The following is a 22,727-nucleotide window of genomic DNA, read 5'->3' on the forward strand; positions in this document are numbered from 1 at the left end:
GGTGCGTTCAATGAACACCGAACAAATTGAACACGATGCCTGAAAGACACATTATTAGTGAATCAATGCAAAACTGTGGGCTATCTGACATCGTCAATGCATCCGTGAAACAAATTAGAGGCTCCTACAGCTCAGAAAATGCATTAATTAGTCACCTAGTTCTCATTTACCACACAATAGAAATGAAATCTTCAAGATGAAACACTTTTAATGCACATCATCATCACCAAACGTACTTATCTGTTCATAAAACGCACACAGAACAATGAACAACTGTTCAGGCGCATTGCGTAACGCTCAGTGTTAAGCTGGGTTTACACTTGCACGCGTTTTCCCTAGGCATTATCCCGCAATTCGCGGTGGCAATTTGCATTTTAGATGGCACGCCTGAAAAGGTTGAAAGCAGTTTATGCACTTAGCACGCAATTTGTAACCGAAAATTGTGCACATTTGTACGAAATGCGACCCTCTTGCACTACTTATTTACACCTAAGTCAAGTACTGTTTATATCTCGTGTACGACAGCCTATGCAGGGGTGTGCATGGGTGTGCATGGGTGTGCGTTGTCACCACCACTTCCCGCATCTGTTAAGCAGTCGTGGCATTACTTGGTCTCACTTTGTCCCATGTGACGCCACGCAACAGCAGGCATCACCCCTAGCTTCATTAATTCCTCTGTTTACAAGGGACCTAAAAGAAGACCAGAGAAGAAGCTTTCATTGCAGAAAAAAAGGGTAACCACGTTATCTGGCAGCTGCAGAAAAAGCAAGAAGAAGGCATAAACGATTAAAAAAAGAAGGCACGGACAGTGTGGGAGAGGGAATCGCTGATTAAAAGACATTGCTTTGGGCATCATGATTAGTTATTAACAGAAATTCACCAGGTACTGTAGATTCAAGAGGCGACAGAAATTACTTGAGAATTCCCCCCTTGTTCCAAGAGGTGGTGGAAAAGTAAAATCATTAATGTGAATGAGACACATGTTGATACGCACCGTCCGCATTGTTTGCAATGCGTTCACAATTCCTTCACGGAAATTCTTTTGTTTGCGCACTGGCACGAAGCCCCGCACAGTTTACACATAATTCAAATCTGTTTACAACCAATTTACCCATTGGCATGTCACTGGCATGCGAAATTGCTTACCACTGCGGGGACAAAAGTGTAAACTAGGCTTTAAGCGCTAATGTAGTCACGCTGTTTTTCATTTTTTATTGACGTGCCACCTACGACATTCGGGTTCCCGTACTCCACTTTGGGAACCGAGGCGCTGCAGCATTTTGGGCTTGCGCACAACAAAATGACACGACACAGACATTATAATCTATAGATCTTTATTTATTTTTGCAGATAACATATATTGCAATCATGCTTTTTCATAGAACACATCTAAAGACATTTATTATATTTTCTTTACATAGAATATTTTACATCAGGGCCAAGAAACAGCTAAAAATATACAAAACAATATTCTCTGACTAAACATTTCTATTACATTATTATTTTTATCTGCATTATTTTCCAGAATATTATTATGACTCTATTTCGTTATGATTCTTTTTACAGAAGGAAAGAGATGTGCTTTAGTTTCCCAGATGATCATCTTATTGCGGAAAAACAGTATACTGTATGACTTCATTTTTCTTTTTTTTTTCTTTTTCTTCTACATTTAGACAAAAAAAGAAGAAAAAAAAACCCGAACATTCACAGATACATGTATTACACAGTCCAGTTTACGACATCATTAAAGAGAGAGACAGAAAACTGCAGTACGCTAACTTTGTACAAAATGCACCAAATCCTTGTTATTTTTTGTTGTCGTTGCGTGTTTTCATTTACATACTTCGAAAGAAAATACATAAATAAAAGAGACTCCTGATTCCTGTCGCACGTAGCTGCCACAGAAGCAAATCTTATTATTATTACTTCTTTTACTAGCATTACAGGTCTGTTTCGTATCTCCGAGCAAACTTGATATGTAATCATAGGTTTTCCTTTTATTCGGTGAAAAGCTCACCAGGATTTAGACTGATCCCACTTTCATTACAGTTCATTCAGTATGAACTAAAAGCAATGACATGCAAAAAATAAACACACACACACGCTCCAGATTTGGATTTGTTGTTAGTTATTATGTCAGGTTTGTCGTAGATTTGATGATGGTATTTCCTCAAATAGTGGCCGGACGTTTTAATAGATGCCGTACCTCAATAAATGTGTGTGCGTTGCCCATTTAAGACAAATACACGCCAAATTCTTCCCCTAGGGGAAAAAAACAGGTAACTGTAATGACGTCACTGCGTAGTTCTATTTTATACACAGGCATTAAAGGGTTATTACTAATCCAAACAGCAGCACCCACTGAGACACCTAAACAGTCTCTCAGATGAAGTAAATGTGACCCCTGTGGATTGGCGTTCCCATAGACAAATAAGTCACTCCACAGCATTGTGTGCTTGTCATTTCTTTTGTATTAAAGTCCATTTTCACTTGATGTATCGTCTAATATATATTATTTCAAAAAGGCATTATTATTTATATATATATATATATATATATATATATATATATATATATATATATATATATATGTTTTGAAAAATACATATGAATGTATCACAATAGCATTACAGCATTTAGTCACTTATCTATCATTCAAAGGTAGAATAGTTTTACTTTAGTTTAGTTGTATTTTACAGTTAAAAGACAGTTTGCGAGACAGTTTGTTCATCCAATCTAATATTCAAATGCTGAGAAGTTTTGAGGAAATACAGTATGTATACGTTTTTAATAATACATATCATAATAGTATCCGAGACCATTTGTCACATCTACTTATCTTATTTAATGGTTGAGTAGTTTTAGTTCATTGGAGTTTTCATCCTACAATGTTTAAATTTATGTTACACGTGTATGACAGCTAATCTAAGTTAAACACTGTACAACACAACAAAAATAAGTAAAACTACCCGACCTTTGAATGAGAGATAGATAGATAGCCAGACAAGTGTAACATTAAGTTAACCACTGCGCAATAAAACTATGTAACAAAAATAAGGAAAAGTGAAACCAGTCAAATGATCAAGTCCCTGTGCGCAGTATTATTGAAGATGATCCTGCTTTATGTAAAGATACCTTCTTTTCAGGGGATGCAATAGACAAGTGGTCACCCCACAGTGTTGTGTCACAGGTAGCAAGTCCCGCCTTGCTTCTTGCCATTTCTTTGCATTTCTCCATTTTATGTCCTTTTAAAATCCATTTCCATTCCTTTATTGAAGGATATAATATTGTTTAATAATATTTTAAAGGTTTCTCCCCTTATATACACCATTTGCAGTCACTATATGAGGAAATACAGTGTATATTTATGTTCCATAATACATAACATGAGCCATTTTAAGTGTATCATAACAGTATCAGACAGCATTTGGTCACATCTACATTTTGTTCCTGAGGAGTGGGTTACTAAATATTATATTTATATAAGGTGGTCGTCATCACATACACTAGTTTACATACTGGATGCCCAAAAGAAGTTAATTGCTCTCACAGTGGGACGTAGTAGAAGTAGTAGTAGTATTTCTGTACCACATTGTGCTTGTAACACTGACTCCCTGTGCTCTGCTAGTCTACTCTTGCACCAAATATTCCAACAACGGTGCATGCGGTTTGGTCCTTCTCTTTCAAATCGATCAAATATCATACAAAAACTAAATTTAAAAGTTATTCTACAAAAGAAGATTATGACGACACACTGTACATGTTATTGTTCTTCGGAAAAAAAACAAAAACAAACCGCCAACAGTTTTGACAGTCTTTTGCTACATATCCTACAGAACTTTGTGTTTAATATATATATATATATGTATATGTATATATATTATTTGTAGTTTTTTTTTGCTGTTGTCACTGTGCTTTTCCAAGGTACAGCCCCCAGACGTGGGTGGGACCAACTAAAAATAAATCATATTTGACACATAGAGATTTAACCCCACCTGCTAAACATTCCCACTTCCTGCATCTCATGTACTGACTTCACGTACAAGCATTTAAACAGTATTTGTACAGTAGCTGTGGCTGCAATACTATTGATTCAACGCAGGACTCTGATTTAAAAGATATATTTTCATATTTCTCTTTTGCATAATTACACAACACATGGCTGGGTAGTTTCCTCATACACCTTTACAACTCTGCATGACATAAATGAGAAGAATAAACTGAAAGAAGAAGAAGAAGAAATGTGATCGGGTTGGCCTCACGTGTCCCCAGGAGGTAGGTGAATGAAAGCAGACGTGGTGGTCGTTCCCAACCTTGATTTACGCTTTTCGCCGGCGTGAACTCTCACGCATGACTGGCCGCTAGACATGGAGACACACTCAGAAGGTTCTAGATGTACGCCTCCTCAGTGGCTCCGGGGTTCTGGTTCTGGGCTTCTGCCTGCTGGTCCGGCCCGTTTTCCTGAGCCTTCACCAGGACCACTGGTTTGATCATCATCCTCAGACGCTGGGAAAATAGACACATGCATTTTACTCTAGTTCCTCCCAAAGTGTGTGTCTACTCAACTGCAGAGAGTGCCAGGTGTGAAAAGGTGGCGCTAGACATGTAGCGGTTTGTTGATTTGTCAGCTGACATTGTTATTTTCGTAGAGTTACATTGGTAACTTCCTCACAGGGGGTGTGTACTCAACCGAACTGTACCACAAAATAAAGTGAAATATTATAGATTTGATGGATACTTTTGGGGAAGTGAAAAGAAAGTTAGAAATTAGTTTTACTTCGGTTTTACAGAGATTATCATTCAAATGTTGAATAGTTTTACTTCATTTTAGTTTTATTGCACAATGTTTGGATTAACATTACATCACAACAGCTCTCAATCTATCATTCAAATGCTGAAAAGCTTTACTTTATTTTAGTTTCATTGTACAATGTTTAACTTAAACTGTCACATAATTGTAAAATTATCAATATATCATTAAACTATTGATTGCTTTTACTTTATTTTAGGTGTATTGTACAATATTTAACTTAACTGTACACACATATGGCAATTTAGCAATCATTTTAGTTTTACTGTACAATGTTTAACTTAATTTTACACTTGTGTGACAATTTATCAATTTATCATTGAAATGTTGACTAGTTTTACTTTATTTTAGTTAATTGTCCACTGTTTACCTTATAATTACATTTATGAGATTATCTCTCAAGCTAATATTCAAATGATGAATGGTTTTACTTTATTTTAGTTTTACTACACAATGTTTAACTTAATTTTACATGTGTGACAGTCTATTAATCTATCATTGAAATGCTGACTAGTTTTACTTTATTTTAGTTTTATTGTGCCGTGTTTAACTTAATTGTACATACAACCTCATGTATTCCTTTAAAAACTGTGCAATAAAACTAAAATGAAGTACACCTACATTCCAATGATAGCCTGATTGATAGATGGGCCGATAGAGTAACTGTCATACAGGTTAAACACTCACTGTAAACAACCATCCATCCATCCTTTTTCCGCCTTCATCTACCCATAATCACCCATCCATCCATTTTGACTTCTTTCTGTTCTCCACACACTATTTGTGTGGACATGTTCCCTGTGCTACACGAGCCAAACTCACCCCTAAAAGCCCAAATGACACACAGCCACCATCAGCTCTGTGCAGCACTACACAATAAGTCTAATGTGTGTGCGAGCGCTGTGATTGCTGCAATTAGACAATCAGCTGCCACTGCTGCTGCTGACACCTGCATGTCAATGCTGACAGACACTCATTAGCGCCCATTTCCTGCCACAATCTCAGCCGCTCGAGGATCATACAGACTGCTAGTGCACCGGCAGAAAGATCCTCACCTGAACCTTGAATAAAATATGCTAACTTTAACTAACATAAATGAACAAAACTGCGGTTAAGAAATAGTTCAACTGAACTACAGTAATTACCATCTCCACCTGCATGTTTACTTATTCCAGCACAGTAGAAGTTTATCACTGTGCTCTGCTAGTGAAGTAGATCATGTTAGGCAACCTCAATATGTGAACAATCTATATGCTTTAGCTTTTTTTCTTCCTGTTTTCAGCCATTATGCAAATTCTGAAAATTATGCATTGTAATGCACTTAAAACCCTTGAGTATTTTATCCTAGCTTGCGCATAAAATACAGTGGAACCTTTAAAATTGAATGGCCCACAATTTTGTTGAAATTCACACAAATTTATGTAAAATTGGACAAAAGAAATCAAGCAGTTGGACGACTGTAATGAGCTCTACTGAAGACCTCAGCTCAGTGAGAACCTGAAATGCCAACTTGTGCTTTTTCTTTGGCTTTTTTTAATGGGATGCCACCACAGGAGGGTATCAATGATTTTAAAGAGGCAAAAGATGATGATAACCACAGAACCACAAAATGAAAATTTAAAGCTGTGCCTCTGTCATGACTGCTCAGTACAATATGGCCAAGGTTGGCATGGCTGATAACCTGAAGTATTATTTTCGTTGTACTATATACAGCATTTAACTGATTTTAACACTTTTACGTTGCATTAAGAAGGGTTATGTGTAATTATGTGTAGTTGGTTATCCCGTTGTTTGACATCAGAGGGTGAGTAGTGTTACTTTAGTTTTATTTAGTTTAATTACACAGCTTCTTTTTATAAGTTAAAAAGTAACAAACTAACAAAGGCTTTATGTCGCGACACTTTAACCCTGGAACTGATTAATTGAATTAATTTTCTATTTTTCTTTTTTTGTAAACAAGGGTTGTCCAAACTTTTCCCATCAAGGGCCGCATATGGAATTGTCAAACGATTTATTATTTTTTTACTTTGTAAAAAGGCTAAGTCAGTCTTGTGTTATAGGTGACAAAGCGTATTATTATGAATTATTAGCACCAACATTTCAGCTTTTCTTCGCTACATGACACCTGCCATTATTGCTGTTTTTTTAATTTTTATTTTTTGTTCAATGTAATTTTAACAATGTTCCCTGAGCCAATATAAAACGGGCCGCGGGCTGTAAATGTCACCTGTACTGCACTTGGGACAACCCTGTCCTAAACGTTTAACCTAAATTTTTTAAATGTGTTTCCTGTACTGTAGTACATATAAACAAAAGATGAATGTTGTAAGCATTAAAAAACGATTTGTCAATAAATTGTTGATGATATGGCTTGATGATCAACAAAAATATTGTATAGCAGTGGTCACCAACCTTTTTGAGACCAACATCCCTGGTCTCGGCCACGAACCTGCGCAAGATCTACCCCCTCGCCCCCAACCGTATAATAATTTAGCAATTTTTATTTATTTATTTATTTAGTAGAAAGTAAAATAAAACGTGATACATATTTAAAGCTTTGTCTTCAATACAAAGCTTTGTTATTATTGGGTGTTGCTGTCAACATTTCAGCTTTTTCTCATTGTTTCTTTTGCTCTATTTTTACCATTTTAAGATAAATAATTGTGATTTTAGAAATAGAGGATTTGTTTGTTCTCTATACGCAGCATTATGGTTTATCCTAACTGATTTTTTTTCAGTACCTTTAGCGAGAGAAGTGTACTTTTATAGTTTATTTCCCCATATCTCCACACGATAAGTTCGATATGGTAATAGCAGAGAGCGATGAAGAGTATGGAGTGATTTTTAATCGAGGCCGAATTTTGCTTTATTCAATATTGATGTATTTGTCGTCACTTTATGCTGTATTTTGTTGTGCGAAAAAAAAATCGGCAATCATTTATGAATACAGTAAAAATGTTGTGGCTTCATTCTATCATGGTTTTTCAAAAATTGATGAACCATGCTGTTTTTCATTGTTGAATACAACAAAAATGCATATTTAAGCAAATTTTACATATTTTTTGCCTATTTTAAGCATGTTCTAGCATAAAAATGTCTAAAAGAACTAAATTACAAATATACAGTAAGTCATTTAGAAGATTCAATTCAAAGACGTTGTGATGATATGTAGTATTCTACACTGGTCACTAGGTGTCAGTAATGTTACTGTAATGTTGAGTACACACAAGCAACAGACTTGATTGCCGGTTTTTATTTCAGGCTTGATTGATCTCACAACAGGCACAATGGTCCCTACAATGGGCTTACTGTTGCAGCTGTAACCCACGTCAAGCTAAAACGTCACTTCCTGTACGCCCCCCACTCAGCTCCCCTATGACCAGAAGATATTTACAGCAACACACACGAGTATGTGTCTTATTTATGTCTTAAATTACTAATTTTCAATGATTATGCCTACTGCATTGAGTAATAGAAGTGTAAAGGTGACAAAAGAGGTGTTGTTTAATGTCTAGAGGGCTCTAATAATGTTAAAAATAAATATAAATATAATTAACATAATACATTTTTATATATTTTTTATAACTGTTATAAATAAGGAATCCTACTTTGCAGAAATTCACTTATCATGGTCGGATCTGGCACCAATAAACTGAGATTAACGCATTGATTACTGTACATGATAGCGCAGGTAAAAGGTGAGCGAGCTGTGTGTCAAAAATAGATATTTTTATGAGCATCTCACTTGCTTATGGTTTTTCGCCGGCGTTACCAGAACGTGACACCACAAAAAGCGGGTATATACTGTACTGTACAGTATATTAGAACAGTTGGTTTCCCATATTATATTGTATATACATAGTTTTAATCTATTGGTTTGAATAGAGCCATCTCCATCCCGTGCATTTCCAAGGAAAGCGTTTGTACCATTTTCCATTTTGCTTCAATTTCACGGCTTTTCCTGCAATTATGAGATAAGCAAAGCAGGCAAAATAAGAAACGGCAGGCTGAACTTACCTCTTTGTAAGTGCCTTTGAGCGTGAGAAACATGTATCCCATGTAGCCAGGGATGAGGATCATGGAGGAGAGGGCCATTAACCACCCGACGCCCTGGCCCCAGGCTGGGAACACGTAGTCGCCCATGGTAAGGGGAACCATCTGCACGGCACTGAATAGGAACACTCCCTGGAAAGGAGATGTGAGGATGTGAATGTCATCATCTATTAGTACATCCTCAAAGACAGGGAGTAATCATGCTTGGATATTTTGGTCTTGCTAAGGGTACTTGTGATAGTACTTACAGCAACAATGAGTGGCGTGAAAACAACCCAGCAGGCCTTCCACCAAATACAAGGCCTGTGGCCGACCATTTCCTCAATGTTGTCATAGAACTTGTTTACACCTGCGAGTTAGAGCACATTCATATACTGTGGCTTCGTCTGCATCCCCCCCATCAAAAATAATCTCTTCATCATCAGGTGTGCCTCACCGTAGAACCAGGAAATGGAGATGCACTCAAAGAAGACGAGGAAAAGCAGACACATCCCGCTGGCTGAGTAGTAGTCGAAGAGCTTAAAAACGTACAGGCCACCCTAGGAGGACATTGGTGCGGGGGGGCAGGGAGATATAGGCGTACAGTAGATGGGAGGTAATTAGAGTGTTGGATATGCAGGCCAGTAGCAGACCACTGGAGTGGAACAACATAGAAGAACGCCAGCGGTCAGGACAGACTACACAACATCTACTGAACTGTTCTTAAACCAGGGGTGTCCACTGAAGGACGCACATACTGTAGACAAATTGTGGCAGCCACTTTGACAGTGGGCGCATTTTAATTCATTATTAAAGACACTAATATCAATCCAATGTAGATCAATATACGCTCAGCAATTAAATATATTTCAACAAAAGACAGCCAACGTCTCATTCTCAGGGCACTGAGAATGAGATCGCATCTGGACTGTTCAGGTTGTCTTAGAAGATGTTTTGCCTCTCATCTGAGCAGACTTCATCAGTTCATGCTCAAAGACTAGATAGGACAGCTCTAATCAGCCGAGACTAGAGCTCAAAGACTAGATCGGGTAGCGCTAGTTTAGTCTGACTAGATAGGACAGCTTTCATCAGACTAGACTAGAGCTGTGCTATCTCGTTTTAGAGCTCTAGTCAAGTCTCAAAGACGAGATGCCACAGCTCTAATCTACTCTGGCAAAAGCTCAAGGACAAAAGTTGTCCTTTCTAGTCAGACTAGACTAGAACTAGGACTAGACAAGATGAGACAGGACATTTTTGTCAGAGTTGATGAGTTGTCATGTCTAGTCTTTGAACTCTTGCATAGTCTGACAAAATCTGTCTTACTTAGTCTTTGAGCTCTAGTTCAGTCTTACAAAAGCTGTCGAGTCTTCTCGAGTCCTTGTTCTAGTGTAGTCTGACTAGATAGGACAGCTTTTTCCTATCTATTCAGGCCAGACTAGAATTGCCCTACCTACTGTAGTCTTCGTCTAGTCCTATTTTCTAGTCTAGTCTGACTAGATAGGAGAACTAGACTAAAGCTGTCCTATCTGGTCTTTGAGCCTTATTCTATCTGTCCTATCTACTTTTTGAGGTGAAGTCTAGTCTGACTTATGCTGTCCTATCTAGTCTTTGAGCATGGACTGATGAAGCCTGCTCGGAGGAAAGGCAAAACATCTTCTCAGACAATCTGAACAGTTCAGTTGCGAGTCCAGAGCTCAAAGGCTAGATAGTTTTTTTGTCACAACTTTGTACAGTAGGTGGCGGTATGGATCGTAACTACGCTTCTAAACACGCGTCATACGAACCTGGTCTGCCTTGTCACCAATTTAGAGACTTTTTTGCTATTTTAGCAAGCTTGGTCACGCAGGAAATAGTCGTAAAACTTTACTTCACGTAAAGCGCTCTTTATTTGCTGCTCTCAGCTTAGCAAATACTCAACTACACCACACTAACACTAACATCTAACTACCCCCTCGTGTGAATGACAACATAGAGTTAACACACCATGCATCTACTGCAACACACGGACATCACCTATCTACACACCGCAAGGCATGCTGGGTAACTGTGCTTTTCCCCAACACGCTACACAGACATGTATTTTGCGAGTAATCAGAACCCTTTAGATGACAAATCTCGCGTCTTCTTCTGGTCTGATTAGACACTTTTGGAGACTCTAACATGAAAGCATGCATCGCTTCATCCTAGCGAGCAGCGGGTCCTGCTGTGGACGCCTCCCTCAAATAAAAGCATCTAAAATATCGGTTTGTGACATTAAAAAATCTGTTTTGCTTCATGTTTTCTGTTCTGTTTAGTTTTGAATGCGTCATGAGCAATTATACAAATTGAATGATAATGTCCCCCTGCAACCAACCGCCACAAATACATCGCGGGCCTGTGGGAAACACTAAAATGCTCCTCTCGAACGCACATCACCATATCCATACGTAATATGATTAATACTAGTATCGGAAACATTGCTATCAGTAGTATCGATCCACCCATCACGATACAACATCCGCTGAGCGACTGTTCACATTTTGATACACTTGGTGATATCGAGTGAATTGATAGACATGTTCGTACCTGGGTGATGTTGGACAGCCCGATGATGTATGACACCAGGCAGACAACCGCTATGAAGATCTCCCGGCGCTTTCGGAGAATATGAGGGAACTCGTCCACCAGCGCAGTGATGAAACCTTCCACCGTGCAGAACTGGACAAATGGCGGAACTGTGTTTAAGACAGTTGTTTCTTCAAGCATCCCTACCGCTTTGGTAAGTTTGTCTGCACCTGGCTGTCGATTCCCAGCATCAGCAGCATGGAGAAGAAGAGGATGGCCCACAGAGGGGAGATTGGCAGCTGGGTGACGGCCTCGGGATAAGCCAAAAACGCCAAGCCGGGTCCTTGAAGCACAAACAAATGAAAGACCTTTTATATCAATTGTAAGCGCAGGACCATTTGTGCGACCCTGAAGTCAAAAAGTTTGGGCTTAAGTGTGATGAAAGTGCCTGTAATGCAAGATAACATAAGAAGAAGAAGCTATAAAAGAATGAAAGTGTCCTTGGGAAATGAATGTCGAACTTCAACTTGAGGACTTACAAAGGATTTGCCGAATCACTGTGCAATTTTCCTTTTAATTAACCCAGAAATTAAAAAAAAGCAAGACGCTCGCTACAAGTAAAAAGTGTCCTGATTTTCCAAAAAGACTCAAAAGAAAGAATAACACAACTCGAGAGCTAATTATTTGCACAGCTGCGAGTTGCCTTTGCTGATTGTGGCTATGGAGGGGTTTTTTTATTTCGACATTGATTGCAATTACCTGAGGCTGCCACATCAGCGATGGGCCTCTTTGTCACGTTGGCCATGAAGCCCACAATGGAGAAGATGACAAAGCCGGCGAACATGCTGGTGAAGGAGTTGATGCAGCAGACAATGACTGAATCTCTGTGGAGGGAAGTACAAAGCACAAGGCAGCCAGTGTTCCGCCTGTATCAATTCCTTATCAACCCGTCACACATTGGGTAGAAGGGCGGGGGGATGCTGGGGAGCCATTTTGCATCCTGCATTTTTGGAAATGGCTGATTATTTTTAACTTGAAAGACAGTCGGGGATGATAAAAATGTACACAGTCGGGTGAAGCAACAAAATAGTGACACCATTAGTACTGCTGGAGAGTACAGTTCTGTCCCTTTAAGGTACAATTTTGCCATAAAGGGTTAGTCACTGGACCCCAAGCTTTATACTCTTTACACGATGTCCAGCGCCAAAAACAGTGCAAGTATTCTCCCAACTGTAAAAATCAAGAGCTAAGCTACCAGAAATGCTGTCATTATAGCCGGGGCGTTTATTTACCTGAGTCGCAAACAGCACGGGCAGTTAATTGGAAGCAGACATTTGTAAAATGTGAAAACTCATTAGAAAAAGCAACTTCATTTTTAAAATGTAATAATGATTTGGAGTGCATGAGAAAGTGGAAAGCAAAACATAGCTCTTTTTGACCGCATGTTCATTTTTTACCGAGGATACAGTGGTACCTTGACTTACGCTTGTCCCAACTAAAGAGTTTTTGTAGATATGAGCCATCTCTGAGTCAGGTTTTTGCTTACAGGCCAGCGTCAGATACCTCCCCAACGCTAGTTGGAGTAGCGAGTGCCGTACGTAACATCCACCTAGCATCCAGTGTCTCTTGTTATGCTTGCGGTTATTTTGCAAAACTTTGTTTTTCCAACCATTGGTCTGAAGAAGGTGAGTGAGGAGGACATTTCTGAGCAGACGTAGCGGATGATATGCACTGAATTAAAGAAGGAAATCATGGAAAAAGGCGTGCCTGCTTTCGACTTGGCAAAGCAGTTCGAGTGTAGCAGTTCTACGCTCTGCACCATGAAGGAGAAGGAGTCGATAAAAAATAGGTTGCAGTGTTTTTAGGGGGGCCCGGAACAGATTAATAGCATTTCAGTTCATTTCAATGTAGAAAAATTGATTTGACAAACGAGTAATTTGGAACAAATACAATTCGTATTGCACAACACCGGCAACACAACCAATATTGTAACAATTGTAAGGAGCAAACTGCACCAGCCCGAATAAAACGTATATACTGTATGGTATGTAGGGATGTCCGATATTGGCGTTTTGCCGATATCCGATATGCCGATATTGTCCAACACAGTGTAAATCCAATACAAAATTGAAAAGGAAGAAGTAATCTACCGAACAAAAATGTATACAAATGAAAATACACCCGATATATGAAAAAGCAGCATTTTCACAGACGTCCCCACAGGCTCTCCTAATCGAGCGAGCACACACGTGTGAGATTATACCATCGCTTACTTCCGGGAATTATAACATTCCTACTAGTGAGGATAAGCGGCATAAAAAATGGATGGATGGAATGGAAGGAGCGAGCTAGCTCGCTACTAGCCACCCATGGCTGTTCACACAGTTGAGAGGTCATCATATCCGCACCGGAAAATACGATATAAAAAGTATTATGTTTATTATCGGCTTGCATTATAGGGAAAAATACCTATATCATTTTTTCTTGCCAATATCGGGCCGATAGTATTGGTGGGCCAATATTATCAGACATCCCTAATGGTAAGTGTAACACACACAAGTTCCACACCAACAGCTGAGTAGCGCAACCCACAATTTACAATGCATACAGAGGTAAACAAAGCTGCTGGATGCTGACCATTGATGGTGACCATTGTTATACTTCAAATTCAGCTATAACCATCTTGTGGAGTTAAAAAAATACATCTGGTGGTTACCAATAATGTAATGAAAATCTTTGACCCATTGCAAATTAGAGACCCAGACGGTTGTTCGCAGACTATGCAATTATGAGGGGTTAGACCAGCACAAAATTTGACTCTGGACTAAATTATGTAAATAACCAATGGTGGGTGAACATTTGAGTCATTTTTAAGGGTAAATATCAACACAAGTTACATTAAAAAAATATATAAAATAATAAACCTACCTGTACACATTGTTGTTGAAGGGGTTGTAGCTGCCCAGTGCGATCAGAGAGCCTAATCCCAGTCCGTAGGAGAAGAAGATCTGAGTAGCAGCATCCAGCCAAACCTGACTCAGCCACATGAAAAAAAATGGTTTTCAACAACCACACGTGCATCAGTCAACAAGCCCACATAACTGGGTGTTGTTTTCTGCATCCTGTTCCAAATTTATCTAGGATTTGGTACGAAATATAACCCGCAAATTCTGGAGTAGCCAACATTTTTCTCGGGTCAATCAGAAATGCTGCTGTTGCTGTTATTTTAGAATCATTTACATTGTGAAAATCCCAGAAAACAATATAGCCTTGTCAAGGGAAAACGGCACAACAACAACAAACTGTATACCTCAGACTCCTTCAGTTTTTCAAAGTCTGGCGTGATGTAGAAGAGGATTCCATCAAAGGCGCCGGGCAGACTGATGCCACGGCAGAACAGGATGAAGAGCATAAAGTAAGGGTACGTGGCCGAGAAGTAGACAACCTAAAACAAGACGGAAGGTCATTGTGAGAAAACAAACCACCATTTCCCAACATCCAGCAGTGTTGCAATTGGAACAATCTGTCTGAAGAGAACTTCAGAAAGTTTTTTTCCGTTGGTGCTTTGTCGTGTTTCTGTGCTCCGAACAGTACAAATCATTACAAATCATTCAATTATAAAATACAAAAAAAACTAGCAAAGTTTGTTGTTAAAATGCATACGTATCATAGTTGGATGTTGGCTATTTCCAGCCTATGTCCTCGTTCATGGAGGATGACGTTACAAAATGCAAAAATTTAAAAATCATAGAAAAATTGATGTAAATCGATTGCCCTTGTCATCCTTTTGTTCAGTTAGCAGGCTACTGTTTGGATGACGCAAGATGTTGGACGGGCACTTTTGATTCTGGCACAGGAGAGGCTGTTACGTTGGGACACAAACTGCAAAATGAGAAAATAAGTGCAAAAAAAAAAAGGTTTAGCAATGTACACTGCTCAAAAAAACAATAAAGGGAACAACTTAAACAACACAATGTAACTCCAAGCCAATCAAACTTCTGTGAAATCAAATCAAAACAACAGGTGGAGAGCAACACCCCCCAATGAATAAAATCAATCAATCAATCAATCAATAAAAGAATAAATCAATAAAATATTAAATAAATACATTTTTTGGTGATTCGTCAATAAGAATATTTCATTCATTCAAATCTTGTGTTATTTTAGTGTTCCCTTTATTTTTTTGAGCAGTATTATTCTGTTGGTTTGTTTGTTTTTCCGAGTTAGCGTTCTACTTCCTGGTTCATCATGTTACAAATGGACAAACAGGAATGTCCAAATTTTAATGATGAGGCATTCGAGTCATGTCATCATGCAAAAACAGAAAGAAAGTGCAAAATGGTGGCAAAAGTATTTTTCTTAGTAAGCTACTTCATGGAGAATGGCGTAACATGTTAAGAACGGAGGGGCAGGGCTGTACCATTTGCATTCCGGGGTAGGGGGGAAACTGTTTGGCAAAGAGGGACAGTAAATGCAAAAGAAAAACAAAAAAAAAGTAAAGCGAAGTCTATTTGTTTGTTCTTGCCTTTGCTAGTTAGCAGGCTACTTCCTGGTTTATGGAGAATGACGTACGATGTTACAAAATGACAAATAGGTACTGTACCATTTCTGGGGGTTTTGAGTCATATGCAAAAAAACAAAAATAAATTCCTCCATCAAAAGTTAAAAAAAAAAAGACCGCTCAACGTACTTTTTGTGTGTTTCTTTGTTAGTGGCTACTTCCTGGGGAATGACGTAAGATGTTGGAATAAGAGGGACAAGACTGTACCATTTGAAGTCTGTCCCACTGTAACATACAGTAAAAATGTGGCACATTCATGATTCAGTATCCACAACACCACATATTTGGTTTTTTTTGTTAAAACAATATACATTTTTCTTTTTTTTCTCAAAATTTTTTTCCGCAGAAAACACATCTCATTCACCATAGGTCGGTAATCATTTCTAAATACGAGATAATCCAGGTAAAATGTACAGCATCCATGGACTTACTGACTTTGTCAAGCATTCACATTCACTAGTGCTTGAACGCACCATATTTGCTAAAGTGTGGGTTGACCATTTGCCTTGGGTCAGCTCCCAAGGAGGACCTTGGGGTTGCGGCTGCTGAGTTGGTGCTAGGACAGCCGCTTTGTATTCCAGGTGAGTTTTTAACCCGAGAGTTCCGCTTCGCAAGCCTAAAGGCTTTGTGCTTAATTTCATCTGTCCTAGGGAGCGTGTTAGGTTGGATAGGCTAAAGCCAGCACATATGGTAGCTGGGGAGGCATTGTTGCCAGCCCAGGTCCCTCGACGTGGCCGTCCCCCCGAGGTCCCCGGCTGACCCTACGCGCATCAGAGTTGAGCGTCTTTCATTCCCTTTTTGGGTTTAGCCTTCTCCCTAGGACTTCCTTCAGGGTGTTGTGGGGGGTTGTGTGGTGCACACTAGGGGGTATGTCTAACCAAGTCAACAGTCGGGTTGGGGGCGCAGTTTGCTTCCAAGCGTTACTGTTTGCAGATTAAAGTCCTGCATGAAACCAACCACTGCGTGTTTCTTGCAACTGCTACAATATTAGCATTAAGTTAGCATTAAGCATTTAGTTTGTTAGCTTGAACAATGGCAATTGAAGAGAGAGGGGGAGGGTTCTAGAGCTGAGTTTAATCTAAGAATCCCAACAGTCATGTTAATTGCAAATGTTGATCCAAAATCGGAGGAGAACGTCATCGTCAAGCTAGCAGGAGAGTTTGGAGGGGGACGAGCGAGCCGTGGGCCAAAAATAGATGGAGTCCTCGCAAAAAGCTGGGATCTACTGTGTAGGAATTAAATGCAAAACTAAAACAAAGGTAAGTGAAGGATTTATGTTTGTTCTTCCATTTGTTGGTTAGCAAGCTACTTCCTGGTTCATTGCCAATGATGTTACGATGTGACAGTAGAACACAGACATACAGGACTGTACCATTTTGAATCGGAGAAAATACATTCTTCAAAATAAAAACTTTGTTTTGATTGCCATATTTGTGTTGTTGTTTGTCTGTTGTTTGTCACTTAATAGCGAGCATGTTACTTTCTTGTTCATGGAAGACGACGTAAGAAGTTAAGAAAGGGAGGACTCGATTCTACTGTTTACGTTCTGAGCCCAGGGGTCAGAGTTCCATCGTGGACACATGCGGGAAAAAGACATAAAATCAGGAAAAGGTTACATCCTGGTTCCTGGAGGATGGATGAAGGATTCAAACTGTAACTGTACAAACTGTATTTGCATTGTGGGAAGGGCGGACACGTCGCTATTTGTATCCAGATGTGCACCAAAAACACCCCTTTGCACATGCGGGAAGTAATAAAATGAATAATGTCGTAATAGTACTCTAATCCGGTCTCAAGTGGGACACTTAAAGGGTAAGTTACGTCATCATCATCCCCCCTCTGGTGGCGTCGTGGTGACAGCTCGGCGACCTTGAGCGAGTGAATGGCGAGTCTTGTTGCGGTGAAATGATGCACACTAAATGATTCCTTTGTGTTGCCCTTCTCGCTGACTTACTTTGCCGGTCCAGCTGACCCCCTTCCAGATGCAGAAATAGACCAGCACCCAGGCGATGGCAAGGGTGATGGCCAGCGGGATCCTGACTTCCCCGGGCTTCTCCAGGCCATCAGTCATTTGGTGCATGTTGCGTCTGCAGGGTTGGAGGTGGTCTTATATTAAACGCCGCACCAATGCATAAAAAATATTATAAATCACGTGCACGGTTTGTCTTTGGCTTTGTCTATACAGCTGGTTGACTTCCAAGTTCTTACAATGTCCAAATATTTCTTTCTCATAAAATACAATGTTAAGTGAATGAATGTGTTTCTTTTTTTTTGTAATAAGTTACTGACAAAAATAGGTTATATAAATTAAATAATAAATGTTATATTAATTTCACGTTAAACACTATTATATTAAAAGCATATAAATTATGTGGAAAACTGCTTTATCACAATAATTTTGTATTAGTACTTTATGTGCATTTGATATGATTTGTTTTTATTGAAAGTCCTCCTTTCATTTTCGCAATACACCCATTAAAAAGTATCGAGGCAACATTTACTACTGTAATGAAGAGGCTAAATTATTTTTATATATAATGTAAAATATCTTTAAAATAATTTTGGATAAATAAATAAGTAAAATAAATAACTATTTATAGTAAAAAATAATATTATTATGGTGAAAGAATTTTCAGAACAATTTATTCATCATTATTAATAATAAACATGTATTTTTTTCTATTTTTGTATTTTATTTTTTAAATTAATTAAATTAATTAATTAATCATTTAATTTTATTTTATTATTGTATGAATTTTTTAATCATTTTATTTCAGCAAATATTTTTTATGTGAGTGGAATATTTTAACCATCACACAGATGCATCATGGAGAGCGATAGTGTCGCCTAGTGGCTTTTTATGGGTACTGCTGGAAAATGCTGTGTTGTGTGTCATCAGCGTATTTATGTCAGCATCTGCTTGGTCAAATTATTTTGGGAATGTATTTTTATATTTAAAGAAGCAGACAGGCACGTGCAAATGAATACAGTTATCGTCACACTTTTCCTCTTTGACCTTCACTATTTAAAACAGCAACGAACACTGGCGAGATTTGCAGACATCTCACATGCCAATAGGTTGAACTAAGTTTTCTTTGCCTTCAGAAACTATTGGTTGAACTCCAAATTGTACCACTTTTGGGGTTCCTTTGCGTGTGCATCCATTCCGTATTGTAGTTCTGTTTGAGTTTTTTTCTTTAACATGAATAAAAATGGATATGAAGTCTTGAAACACACTTACTCCCAGAACTCCACCACAGCACTGGTGAGGTTCGTGGTGTCCGGGATGCTGTAGTTAGTGTAGCAGCGCTCAGTGTTCCAGGAATTACCACAGGTCTGCCATGGCAGTTCCTGGATAGAAACAAAACCAATGAAGAAAAAAAAAAAAACATCTTTTGACTTGGAGTGCACTTTCCCACCTCCGGGTCCAATTCTGTGTGCGCTGTCAAGCAGCCAAGACCATGATAGTCATTGCGAGCAGTGGGGTGGGGGTGTGGGGGTGGGGGCATTTGCGATTTCATGCTTCTCCCCAAAAGACGTCATGACTCACGGCCAGAATGCATTTATCAATCGCTGGTGTAAAGCGCTAATTATGTGGGAAAGGAAGTAATAAATGTCATAGTGTGTTAAAGACTTAAATAGGTGCTCTGTGGAAATGTAGTAAATGTAATATGCTCCTGTTGTTCATTGATATGGACTGTCTTGGCTCCTTTCTACATCAGAGGATACTCACAGAGGTGAAGGAATTGTAGAGATAGTAGAGAGCCCAGGAGATGATGACAATGTAATAAATGTTAAGCCAGAAGGAGAGCACAGCAGCAGCCAAACCAACGCCTGAAACAACAGCACAGTCATATGAACTGTGGAGCAACACTCCTATCTTACATTATTTTCATTATGTGTGGTGTTGGACATATTTTCACTACAACTAAACAAGTAAAGCAGGAAGAAATAGTTACCTTTGAACATGGGTGCCAGCTTCCACACTCCGAGTCCCCCAATGGAGGTGTACTGACCCAGGGCCGTCTCCAGAAAGAAGAGGGGCATGCCAGCAAATATCAAGGTCAAAAAGTAGGGGATCAAGAAGGCTCCTGGATGAGAGGTACAGCAAAAAAAAAAGTTCAGTGATAATTATGAACAATCAACATAATCCAGATGTACGGTCACCGCTACGCTTGTGCGTAATTACGCACGTCTACAATGGGGCCTTTTTAGATTTTAGAAGGAAATAGGATCCTGGGTGTGAATAAGGTACACTCCTTGTGGGAAACATCCTGATTACCTCCTCCATTCTTTCCACACAAATAAGGAAATCTCCACACATTCCCGAGTCCGATGGCGTATCCCACACAAGAGAGCAGAAAGTCAAATTTGCCGCCCCACGTCTCTCGCTCGGGTATGTCCTTTTTGCTCTTCTGCACTTTCACCACCAGCGTTTTGGGCTTGTCGTTGGGAGTGCTCGTCGGCGCCTCGCTGACTGTCTCCGTGAGGACGTGGCCGTCCGAGGCTTTGGTCCCGTTCGTGGCCATGGTTGCTCGCTCGGTCGCTCAGTCAGTCGGTGCGCGCGCGTCCGAACCCGCGGATGGAAGACGGAGACGAAGGAAGAGGAGGAGGAGGAGGAGGAGGAGGAGGAGGAGGGCACCACTTCAGCACTGGTTCTGGTCACACAGCTTCACCGCTGCTGCAAAAGAGACACAAATGCGTAAAAATGCGCACGCAAGGCAAATAACAGCTCCTGTATCGACGCGTTCACCTTAATTGCATAAAAGTTGCAGTGTTTAATTGCAGAATATGTGCAGTCTGATTCTCTCTCTCTATATCTTTAAAAACATTTTAGCAGCCTGCAGAAGCACTCTGTATGGATAACCAAGAGTGACTATAAATATGCCTAACATAATACACCTTGAAAAAACGTGAATGGGCATTTTTATAGAGGAAAACAATGCGACTGGTTTGCGTTTAATATCATTTTCTGTGCAGACGCGCGCAAATGACGCACAGGATTGGAAGCTTTTCCTCATTGTGCGCCGCGAATTTACATCAAATGTTGAGCATTGTCCATATAACTAGTAACTTCTACAATGAACACATCAAATTAAGACGTTATAAGTTAAAAATTATGATAAATGAGTGTCTATTTTTTTATAGAGCAAAATACTTACATTTGATATTTTTTTGTTGTTGAGGAGGAAACAAATATTTCCAAAAGTTTGTATTCCCTTGCACTTTTCTTTGCAAAACGACAACAACCCAACAGCCGAGCGAGTAAATGACCCCGAGGGTGGAGGATGGATGGATGGATGGTTGGATGGTTGGATGGTCGAACGAGGATGGAGGAGTTAGTGGTGGTCGTTGGGTTGTGTGGAGGGGGTGGTGGTGGCGTTGCTGTCCTTAAAGGAGTGGTGCTGAAGGAGAGGCAGGCAGAAGAAGAAGAATACAAGAAGCGAGAAGGAGCTGCGGCCGTCTGACTTGGAGCGAGCAGCAGGGGCGTGCAAACGTGCAGCGCGGCCTCATATCCACATAAATGTTGCCTCAAAGTCGAGCCCACCCCTGCACACCACACGCCATACACACTCCACACACACGTACAAAGCAACTAGTCCAACATGTCCAGCGTGACAGCAGCTCTGGGAGAGGAGCATCTTCTTGTCCCAACGTTTTATATCCTTTCTCACCTCCTTTTCTCTCTCCCGCTCCCTCTTTCGCTCTCTCTGACTCACCCAAAAGGACAATGCACGCCTTTTTTTTAAACTTCTAACTTGGACTTCATCAACCCTCCATCATTTATCCATTTCAACTCTTTATGGAACAGGGAACCATATTTGGTCATGTTAAAGCCCTTTCATTTTTTCCAGTCAAACACCAAAAAGGATATTATAGTGAGCCTGTGCTGAAATAATGCTATATTTTTAAAGCAAAAGGTGACAAATTAACTCCAACTTGTACAGCTGAATTGTGTTTATTTACATTACAGGCTACGTCCTGGTTCATGGAAGATCATTTAAGATATGGCTGTACCTGGGTTAGGGTCCACTGCGCCCAGATAAATGCAAAAGTAAAATGTAGATTCCCATATTTGCGTGCATTTGTCCTTTTGCTACATTAGCATGTTGCTTCCTGGTTCACACAGGATGATATACGATTACAGGACTGTGACAAACTAAAAACAAATGTGGAGTTTTCGACTACAGTATGTTCTTTTGTCATGTAACGAATATATTGAATAGACGGACTGGAATGTACCATTTTTCTGCGACCCTGGAGTGCTTTCATTGACACTAAAATCCCAATATGAGAAATATTATTCTGTCAAAACTAAATAAAAAACTATAACAATTAAATGGGGAGTTCCATACTGTACTGTATGTCCTTCTGTTATTTAATAAATCTATTGAATAGACGACTGGAATGTACCATTTTTCTGAAGCAGTGGGGGGTTTCCATCATAGATAGACAGGTAGATAGATTTCTTTATCTGTACTGAATAGACTGAACTCGAAACTGAAACCAGCGAAATGCAACAAAATGGAGAGAAGTGAAGCATACAAGTTTATTTAAGAGTGAAATTGCATGCTGAGTACGACAAATTCAGACATGTTGGCAGGTCTGCACCAATATTGAAAGTCCTCCCCGTCTCTCACGACCCCCCCATGACAGTTCACCTCCCCACTATTTGAGAAGCACAGCCTTAGACGGAGGGACTGGACCACTTTATTTGGTGCAGGGAAAATGGAAAACAGAAACATGTTTGTCATATAAAAGAGAAAGAATCAAGAAACT

General features: G+C 39.6%; 1 protein-coding gene across 2 annotated transcripts; it reads right to left on the reverse strand.

Annotated features, from left to right (window-relative positions):
- Window positions 1–1,317: 1,317 nt before the first annotated feature.
- slc6a1b (solute carrier family 6 member 1b) lies at window positions 1,318–21,580 on the reverse strand. Of its 2 annotated transcripts, none has more exons than XM_054785900.1 (15): window positions 21,110–21,580; window positions 20,230–20,625; window positions 19,907–20,038; window positions 19,681–19,781; window positions 19,189–19,298; window positions 17,902–18,034; window positions 14,697–14,831; window positions 14,315–14,418; window positions 12,146–12,270; window positions 11,617–11,729; window positions 11,408–11,539; window positions 9,300–9,402; window positions 9,112–9,212; window positions 8,828–8,995; window positions 1,318–4,506 (listed from the first exon to the last, which is right to left on the reverse strand). In XM_054785900.1, the coding sequence occupies exons 2-15, from the start codon at window positions 20,474–20,476 to the stop codon at window positions 4,390–4,392; spliced, it is 1,821 nt and encodes a 606-aa protein (XP_054641875.1). In that variant the 5' UTR covers window positions 20,477–20,625; window positions 21,110–21,580; the 3' UTR covers window positions 1,318–4,389. The 2 variants fall into 2 exon arrangements, with proteins under 2 accessions (XP_054641875.1, XP_054641874.1); XM_054785899.1 differs by having other exon boundaries at window positions 20,230–20,628.
- Window positions 21,581–22,727: the final 1,147 nt, after the last annotated feature.

This window comes from Dunckerocampus dactyliophorus, chromosome 8 (assembly GCF_027744805.1).
Source record: "Dunckerocampus dactyliophorus isolate RoL2022-P2 chromosome 8, RoL_Ddac_1.1, whole genome shotgun sequence".
NCBI classification, from domain to species: Eukaryota; Metazoa; Chordata; class Actinopteri; order Syngnathiformes; family Syngnathidae; genus Dunckerocampus; species Dunckerocampus dactyliophorus.

Excerpts from the sequence above, each read along its gene's own strand:
- slc6a1b (XM_054785900.1), bottom strand. The coding sequence starts at position 20,476 with ATGGCCACGAACGGGACCAAAGCCTCGGACGGCCACGTCCTCACGGAG. Across the intron at positions 9,403-11,407 it reads GGCTGTCCAACATCACCCAG|GGTGGCCTGTACGTTTTTAA; the intron begins GTACGAACATGT and ends ATGTCCTCCTAG. Across the intron at positions 9,213-9,299 it reads CTCCATTTCCTGGTTCTACG|GTGTAAACAAGTTCTATGAC; the intron begins GTGAGGCACACC and ends TCTAACTCGCAG.